At 48.3% G+C, this 9961-nt stretch overlaps 1 protein-coding gene across 1 annotated transcript; it reads left to right on the top strand.

The window, feature by feature from the left end:
* Window positions 1-1239: 1239 nt before the first annotated feature.
* LOC138528645 (uncharacterized) lies at window positions 1240-4823 on the top strand. Its single transcript, XM_069640465.1, has one exon. It carries the CDS (start codon window positions 1480-1482, stop codon window positions 2593-2595), a length of 1116 nt encoding a protein of 371 aa, XP_069496566.1. The 5' UTR covers window positions 1240-1479; the 3' UTR covers window positions 2596-4823.
* The last annotated feature ends 5138 nt before the right edge of the window (window positions 4824-9961 follow it).

Below are 9961 nucleotides of genomic sequence, written 5' to 3'. Positions count from 1 at the left end.
CACATACGGACAGAGCAGCCTGGAGCAGGGCGTTTCAGCACCCACACGCAGGCCATTGCAGAAGGTACGATAATGTTCATTGTTTTTATTTAAACATGTGTATGGATGCGTGTATGCTTATGTTATGAGTGAGTGTATGGTGATGGATGCTTGAGTGAATGATAGAGTGATTGCTATATGAATGTGCAGCGCCTTGCATACACACATAATCATGTTGATTGTGTTAGGCCCAGTGGGGCCCAGGGGACAGGGAAGGTATCTTTTTACTGGACATCTATAATAAATGGCTAGTAAAAAATGTCATGCCTGCCCCCTGGGCCCCCCAGCACCAATTGCAAACTGTTTGGCTATTTACCCATTTTTTGTTAAAAGTATGCTCTACAATGCAACATTTTAACCCATTATTTCAAAAAATCACAGGGGGAAACCCCCCAGAACCCCATCTGTATTGGCTCGGGCTCCCTCACTATGCTCGGTTGCTATGGCTTTTTTGGGGGAAATAGTTATGCCCCTCCACTTAAAAAAATCACCAGCTGCCACTGGCCCTCAGACTGTGTTGGGAACGGGATAGGGGGGAACCCAGGGACTATGGTGGGAGCACATTGGGCAGGAACCATGGGATAGTGGGGGGAGCCCAGGGTGTGTGATGGGGTGGGGAGAGACCAGGGACTGGGTGGGAGTGGGAAGAGGGAGCCCAGCGACTGTGATGGGAGCTGGGGAGAGACCAGGGACTGGGTAGGAGTGGGATGAGGGAGCCCAGCAACCGTGATGGGAGCAGTTGACGGCGCACAATACACATACATGCCAACCCTCCCGATTTAGGCGGGAGACTCACGATTTTGAGGTGAAAAATATATCTATTTTTCACAGTCTCCCACCTAAAATAACTGTAGCCCCAATGCATTCCTATGGGGAAATATGTGTCTACCAATTTCCCTGTGGAAATCTCCCTCCCAGATGCGTCTGAATATTGGCATGTATGAATACATACTGTCCATTTGACATTTCTGGGGGGTCCCGACCCGCCAAAATTTTGCTCAGGGGGGCCCTAGCCAAAAAAGTTTGAAGACCACTGCTCTAGCCCCATAGCACCATCTCAGGGTAACGCTACCAGTAAACCGAGACTAGAGCCTGGGGCATTTAGCAAGAACGCATGCGCAATAGGAGAGTCGTGCGCAATTGCTTGTAGGCAGCACGCCATTTTACGTTCGGCGGGGGTGCAGCGTGACGTGATGACGTAGGCGGAAGTGAGAAGAAAGTTTGTCCAGAAGCGTGCGCTTGTGTTGACACTGTCCCCGCTTTATCATATCAGAACTGGACACCGGCCGTCCCACTGCAGGGCCAGGCAAGCGGCACGAATTCCGAGGGCCGGCCCCTGCGCGGAGCTTGGAAGGCGCGCGGACCGTGCCGAGCAGTAGCGTGGAGGGCGTGGCTGCGCGGGAGGAAGGAACACGCGCGTTCCCTGCAGCCCCCGCCGCCATGATCCGCCTGTCGTACAGGGACCCGCTGTACCCCGAGTGGGAGAAGGACTCCTATTTCCGCGAAGGCGAGTTCCTCACCAACGACCAAGTGTTCGAGGAGCTGAGGCGCTGCCGCTCCAGGGACGGCTTCGAGCCGGTGATGCTGGAGCGGCGGCACAGCTCCCTGCAGCGCTCGCCCGCCATGCTGAACACCTTCCTGAGGATGGAGCCCGGGCGCTTCCCGGTGCTGAAGCTCAAGCACGCCACCATCTTCGAGCGCTTCCACGCCATCGTGGACGAGGGCCGCTTCCGGGGCGAAGTCAGGAAGGTGGTGCTGAAGAAGAAGCCCGTGGACGTGCGCGTCTCCTGCTGGGGGGTGCACATCGCGCCCGAGAACCGCGAGAACGCGCGCCAGAAGCGCTTCAGGGACTTCCTGGCGCTCGCCGGCACCGCCGCCAGCGCCGCCTACCAGCAGCTGCCCAAGCAGCTCAAGAGGAGGATGGGGAGGGACCTGCGGGACATGCTGACCAACTCCCCGGCGATCAGCCCGGACTCCCTCTACGGCAACCTCCAGTTCTCCTTCCGCGTCAGCGAGCTGCTGAGCGAGTACCGCAAGCAGCACTGTAGCGGCAAGAAGCCCGTGCTGCGGGTGCTGGGCACCGAGGCCTACAAGCTCGAGATCGTGCACTGGATCCTCATCCACAAACCCGGCTGCAACCAGGCCTTCGGCCACCTGCCCGAGCTGGAGCTGCCGGGGCCCTTCTCCCGCGACGGCAACCTCATGTGGGCGCCCGAGTCCATGACCGACCACTTCACCTGGTGGTTCGACCCCTCCGGCGCCCTTATGAGGAAGCCATTGACGCAGAGAGACCGTCAGACCTACGACCCCTGGGTCTGGAACAACGTGGTGTTCGCCTTCCACCTGCCGGCGGGCTCGGTGCTGAGCATGTGCCCTCTGCGGCTACTGGCTAACGTGGAGGCCTGCGAGACCCTGCGGGATATGGACGGGGCCATCAGCCGCATGGTGAGGCACGGGAAGAGCCAGCACATGACGAGGGAGGAGGCAGAAGAGGCCATCGAGAAGAAAAAGTGGCGCTACGGCGCTTATGACCATTCTATCTGCAGCCACCCGTGACCTCGCATCATTATGGGCGTGCAGCTACCAGATCTCTCCCCAACCTCTGGGATCACCGCAGGAGGCAGGTGTCCCTCTGGCTGAGAAACAGGAGAAAGGACTCGTCCTGTTTCCCAGACTCACCCTGACAATTCAGTCCATACTTTCAAAGTCTTTGCATTCCAAAAGAAAAGCGCCTTTTTGAATATACCACTTGTGCCTCAAATGTCCCCACACTCGCACCGAACCTTTTGGGCACATTTATTTCAGTGCCCAATCCACGCGAGTTGGGTTCTGTGCCTTTGCCAGAAACGGCCAATAAGCCTTTGCAATCTTCTAGCATGGTCGTCTCCACGCTGCTTTCCTGCCCCGACCTGTGGAGCTATGATAGAATTCTTTGTTTTCCTATATGTTAAGGGCTGGTTTGCGTTTCCTTTTTTTCCCCTCATCAACGTATTTCTCAGTGGCTGAAATGCGTTGACCATCCTGTGACCTTCCATGTCTCCCGAAACCTGACTGGGAAAAGTGAAGTTAGATGGCATCTTCTGCTCAAAGTAATATACGACTGCATTTTATTGTTAAACGTTGCATATTCAGGGCAAAGTCAATTAATGCATCAACAACGGAACGCTTCCATATAAAAAACGGCCTGATTCACTAATTGTACATCCCGATTTATACATAGAAAACGAGGTATATCATCTTGAAAAGTGCCAAACATTCGAAATCGTGCTAACCATCTCCCAACTGGGGGTTACATGCACGAAACCGGAAGCCCGTGAGCAACGACACGTATTGGGAGATCGCTCTATTTACAAAGATGCTCGTCGTGTAGCTGCCTCCCTGCGGAATCCAGTGGGCGGTTTTACTATTTTTGATATCGCTATCAAATCCAGTAATTTGCCACGACGTACGTCGCAGTTAGTTCATACCCCCCCCCCCCCACGAGTTTTGTATTTTTCTAAAGTTCCTTTTCACTTTCCATGTGCCTGTTGCATTAAAGTGACATTTTTGTTTTTTGCCCTGTAAACCTGTTCATTACATTTGTTGCAACAAGAGCAGCGGCGCGTGTTGGCGCTATACTAATTGCATGGTGTACTTTTTACTTGCGTGCGGTTGTGGTGTGCCGCTGCTGAAAGTTGAGGGCCAGTAATTGTATATCTTTTTATAACGTGCTTAATACCACAGATAAGCAGTAAGTACTGCTAGTGGGATAAACAGAGGGTGTATAGTCTGCAGTTATGGGATCACATGGCCAATAAACCTACTCTTACAACACATCTAGGCAGTAGACAACCTTTGGGGATCACGTACTCGAAAGCACGATGTGCTGCGACCAGTGTAGCGTGAAAAGTCCCATTGCAAACCGATATCTCGTTATTAAAGCGTGGGTACGAGTCCATGGTAACTTTGCAAGAAACCTTTTCTGGTGACAGGCATGATTTTTCTTTCCTTGTCACATTAAGGATGTTTCTAAAACAATGCGGGTGTGGTACTGGCATCAAAGGATGGTTGTGTGGTGGCATGAAGATGTGCTGGTGTGCCTTTGAAATATGGCAGCTTCACCAACCAAGTTCATTATTTGGTTTAATTATTCTTTATGGTTGATCCAGGAAGTAATACTGGGTTACGAAACCAACTGAAAGACTGCCAGCGTCCATGGTTGCCAGTGTACTTGTGGGGGACTCGAACGGAAGCTTCAACCTCCCTACCACTGTCAAACTAGCTTGGCCACCTGAGGAAAAAGTGGCAGAGTAGTCACCTTTCAGCTCCGGTCCCATGTTTTCTAATTCTGCATAGTACAGGACTTGCTGACACCTTTCGTATTATTGGGATGAACGCTGGTTTCGCTATTCAAATTGTGGTTGAATGTCGCCACGAGCAATGCTACTGTTGGATGATTGTAAAATCTGAACGCGACCCAGGAAAACGGAGTGCGAAAATTCCTCCATTTACCATATGGGAATGAGTACAAAAGCATTGTACACACTTTGTTCTAAGGCTGGTTTATTAAGAGAGAAGTGTGTTGTGGTTATGAGATTATGAAACACAACTCTTAGAAATTCAGCACTCCCGTTTAGAAATTTAGCACACTCGTTTAAAATAAGTCCACCATTGCGCCCCAGGTTGCGCAGCGTATGAAATCACTGCACATGTGCAATTGTATGCTACTTGTGTATGCCTGTTGTTCCATGTCATGTTAATGCAATACATTAAAATATGTATCTAATTGAGCAACACAAAGGTAATTATTGATCTCGTCTATAGTGTCCTCAGTAATGGTCATGATTGCGCAACATAGGGCACACAGTTGGTGTGCACTTGCTTCACTTGTGATTGCTGAATTTCAGGGGTTTTGTTGCCTTAAATGTGACCACCTTAACTGTTTTTGTGCAGAATTTCAAAGGGTTGTTGCTGTTTAATCTCATGTTATGTCTGATCACCTTAACTCTCTTAGCTAAACGTTTTTTTATACTTGAACCTACTAGCCATTGCTACTGTACCTGTTGCCCCAATACATGTCTTTGTGGCCCACTAGCCATGGCTGTGGCCACTGTACACGTAGCATCAATAGTTTCTTTTGGGCCCCCACTAGCCATAGTCTTCCGCCATGGCTGCTGTAGATGTTGCACCAATAAGTCCCTTTGGGCACACTAGGTGTAACATCCCCTCCCCCACCTACTCTTTTCCGATTTGCACATGATTACCCCGATAATGGAAATGAACTACCCATGCCCGCAATATTCCCCCGATAATGCAAAAATGATAGCACATTGAAAGCTCTTCCCTGCCCTCACCGGCACTCGCCAAGTGTCCCCTTCTCTTTCCATGCCCCCACACTCTCAGAGCGGGTCTTCGGTTGTCTCACTGGTCTTGTGATATTCCCCATATAATCGGAGAATGGTTGAACTCTAATTGGCTCCCCAGACCACCCTCGAACTCTCAAATTTCACATGGTATCTGAATGATGTAATCGGTTGACCTCTAATTCGGGGGAACTTTTGACCTGCCCCAAACCAGGCATGCACAATATCCCTCTAATCGGGGAAACCCAAGGTAGCACAGAAGGTCTATTAATTAACAAAATAAAAATAATGCAATCGGATTAAAGATAAACAAATAGTTTGTTCATGTTAAGGCCAATGATGAGAAATCACCACATTAGTACAATGCTGCAGTTGTGGAAATTGAGACTTCTGTAGCACACATCACCATAGGCCTCTATCTGCGTTTAATTCACCCTCAGCATGCCGGCACCATGCATTGAATGTATGAGCATTTGTGGAAAACGATACATTTCAAATATCCACTCCAATTCTCTCTACTTCCCCTTTATTCAAAATACCCCCAACGTTTTAACCTATTGATATAAAGTACTTGATCTTCAGATCTATAAATGGCTTGTAAAAAGCAATATATATGTAGGCTAGGTTCCCATGTGCAAGGTTTCTATTTAATTGTGTAAAAACATGCCTTTCTCGCTTTCAATGGAAAACTTCAAACGGCCAGATGATGGGTAGCGAAACATCATCCTCCTGTTTGTCTGCACCAACTTGGCTTTATATAGAACAGTGAGCTTAGACGTAACACATTAGTCATTGGGCATATTAATGAAGCGGGCAGTCTGATCTGTGTAACTTCTAAAACCCAGTTTGCCTCCCATTTAATGTATTATCATTTCAGGGATTTCAAGCATTAAATATTGGCACATTTATACATTTTTTTGAAATTTCCACATATGTCCACTTTACTAATGTGCTCCCCAGATTACTCTACCGCGATCACCACAATTCTCATCCATAGGACCAATGGTTAATTACTTACAGAATTTGACTTGATGATTTTCTGTACACTTTTTTTTCCCATTTCAAAGTGACTGGCTCGTCTACTGTAAAAAAAAAAAAAAAAAAAAAAAAAAATTTCCAATACAAACCATGGCATCTGCAATTGAGGGTCTGTCACCAAGAAAGCATCTGGAGTATTCAGTTCCTTAGCTTTTAGTTCAGGGCTAATCTTTACGCCCCAGATGCCTGGCAGTGATATGATTTTTGAAGTTTGGTTCATCAGGGCTTTATAACTTATTTTTTCCCCCCAGCCCCTCAATAACACCCATTGCCAGTTTTCAGGTCTAAAGATTTTCAGATTTAACTTTTGTTTTTCCGGTTATTTATTTTCCTTCCTTCAGTGGCCTGTGAGATGGAGCATCCGATTAGGCTCCTAGTATTTTGGACGAACCCCAGGTGGGCACTAGTGTAACAAATGTTTGAGTGCTGCCTCTATCTATTCCCGGGTGAGGGATTCACTATGCAAAACAAGGAAGATGGGAGCAATTTTGTTTGGGGGGGGGGGGGGAAGGAAACCTGAAAGTGGGGTTGCTTTCAGTGGTTAAACATTTTAATCTTCATCAATTTCAAAGGGTAAACATCCTAAACAATTTTTGGTTAAAAGACCACTGTGTAGGATGATAAATTGATGGTCAAATACACTTGCTAATACAAATTGCTACTTTAGTTAGGCTGTTGTCGGAAACCTAGTTGGCGTATGGTTTCTCTTCTCGTAAACCAGAGGTTCTGCATAACACTCATCGGGTGCATAGGGTTGATAACTGTATTTAAATTAAACAGTATAAAATCTCAACATGTTTCAGTTCTTAATGGTTATAAATCCAGAACATTCATCAGGCGTATGACCCTGGTATTTGTACAAGCGTCTAGCCTGTGCTCATGTGTTGGCAGAGGGATTTCTATGGAGTAGAGTCCTTCCCCTAACAAAGACAAAACCAAAAACACTGGAGTGAGTTATTAGTTCTCTATATTCTAGTTTAACTCGTCAAGTGAGTGCAACCCCCTACACAAGGCATGAATAAAATTACCTGTATCAGAGTTTTAGAGGGCAACCTTGTTCGATGTGACAAAAAGGAAGATGCTTGTGGCCTTCTTCCTACAGCCTAATAAATAGAAAAGCATGTATCACTAATGCTTTAAATGTTAAAAACGTACCCATTGAGGTTCATTTGAATATGGAGTGGAACCTCCATGGAAACGCCGTTGGAATTGTCACCTAAAGCGCCGTTGAGACTTTACTGGTCAATGTGGTGCTTGCAGCAGTATCCCTGTGGATTAAGGCTCATCTGGCTACTGGTTAGTGTCAGTTTACCAGTTCTTGTGGATGGCTCGCTGTATACAATGTATGAAAAACAATATCTAAGCACCGGGGGGCCAGGCATGGTTAAGACACTCTTCTTGTATAACAATTGGGTAATGTTACCTTTGCAATCGCGGGTTGTTCATAAAGTATGCTGCATCAGGTACAGTCCCGGCTGTAAAGACTGGGGGGGGGGGTCTGTACTTCTGCTATCTATATGGCAGAGGAGAGACACAGAGGACCCCAGCCAACATTCTCTATTATTGGTACGTGGTCGAACAATCAAGGCCTAGCTTCTCGGGAGGTGATGCAGGCTGGTTCTTAAAGTACAGTGTAGTCCCCAAGCACCCACAAAGAATGTCCGCACACTGTATTAGTTAAAACACGGTCTTTATTTATTTAATATTCAAGGTTATTTACAATTTAGTGATAAACTCACTTTGTACTTGGTTATCTATAATGGCAAATATACAGTTCTACGTGGTACAACAGTTACTAATAGGTCTGTTAAAGTGCATCAACCATATGGTTAAATCTCCCACAAATCAGTTTGTAAAGGAAACCAACAATAGATGGAAGAGGAAAGCAGTTGGTTGGAACAATTGGCAGAATACTGGCCCGTTACCTAGACACAGTTCTGTGAGGATATCTTGCCCCTCCCCCCAGCCTGGGCAACCTGTAAATAAAGATAATCATACAAGCCCAGTCCATATACTGTTCACAAGTCTTTCCAATAGTTCAGCAACCCCAAAGTACCTGGCATTGCAGAGTTCCTCGTCGGGGAATCAACGGCCCTTCTTGAGTGTCCTCACTTTAAGGCAGGAGTCACAGGCCATTGAACGTCCGACGGAGAACAGGGTGAAAAACGTGAAGTGGCAGCTTCTTTCCTAGCGGTGCTCGTCGACAGGGAAGCGTAAACGTCCTGCAAGGAAGAGGCATGCGGTAAACGTCCTGCGAGGAAGAGGCACGCGGGGCACCTCAGTGTCGATAGTTCTGGATCGCAAAGAGTTTGAAGAACTGTGGCCCTGCAAGGGTGTCGAGTTGTCAGCGTCTCTGTGGTCTTTGGGTGGAGGGAAACCCACCGGCGGATGCTCCTCGGTGCATCGACGGCCTGTCATTCTCTGGCAAGATAAGGCGGGCGGCGGTGTGGCCGAGCGCGTCCGTGAATCGGAAGTTCTTGGGCAATGGGAGCATGGTGGCTCTGGTCGGTGACGGCGGTCGTCGACTATGGCAGACAACAGGCCGGGAGCTTTTCTTTTGGATTCCGCGGCAGACCCTGTCTCCGGTCGGCAGCCTGTCATAGGTCTGTCTACCGGGGAGCTTTGGCAAAGATCAACTGGTGCATGGTGATCCCTCGTAGCTTGGGAAGAGGGTGCCTTGCCAGGTCCCCTCTGGGTCAGCCCTTGGAGACACAGCAGCTTTCAGATCAACAAAGTAGAGCAGCAGCAAGACTTCTTCCAGCAGGGTTTCAAGGATAAGCTTCAGGTTTACTCCAGTTACTCTTCGTAGTGGACTTTAGCTTCTGAACACCAATTCTAGCAGTGAGAGAGCCCCAGATATACTAGTTGATCTCCCATTCATTCTGCTGGGTCACAGGCAACCAATCGGTCAGAAGTGCATTCATGCAGTTAGGCAGCCAATCAGATGCATAGTGCATTCGGGCCATTCACTTCTCTCCAGACACTCCCAACAAGTTATGTGTATTGGGACACGTACCCGGCCCTTCAACACTCTTCACTGCATTCATACCAGTTTCAGGCAGGGCTGTCTCAAGTCATTGTGTCAAACACCAGAAACCAGACCTCCACCACAAGAAGTGCATATTGGTCACACACTCCATTCACCCAGGTCCCACCCACAGGGTGTGCCACAACATACAGTCACTGGGAAGGCTCTAGCCAGTCTGGCCTGGACTTAACAACAACACCACCACCGTATATGGAACTTCCACCCAACAGCCAGTAGGGGAAGGGACAGAGTCCGGGCTTCCAAGGACTTTGGGAAAACAAGGTAATAGGCCATAGAAAGCAAGAGGCCACAGGGGCCATCTTGTGTCCTATCAGCAATCGACTGATTCCACTGGCAGGGCCTGGGTATCCCAAAATGGGGGATACTCAGAGCACCTGTCAAATTCAGCATTTCAGCTGTCACCAGCCCATACCCTGCTCTGTGGGCCACACACAAGTGCCCAAAAACATACACTAGGGGCACAGGGTTGTACCCTCACCCATGGGTGCCATAA

This window comes from Ambystoma mexicanum, chromosome 7q (genome assembly GCF_040938575.1).
Source record: "Ambystoma mexicanum isolate Mex_15411 chromosome 7q, UKY_AmexF1_1, whole genome shotgun sequence".
NCBI classification, from domain to species: domain Eukaryota; kingdom Metazoa; phylum Chordata; class Amphibia; order Caudata; family Ambystomatidae; genus Ambystoma; species Ambystoma mexicanum.
Note: the sequence above shows the minus strand (reverse complement) of the source record. Positions and strands in the feature narration are given on the sequence as shown.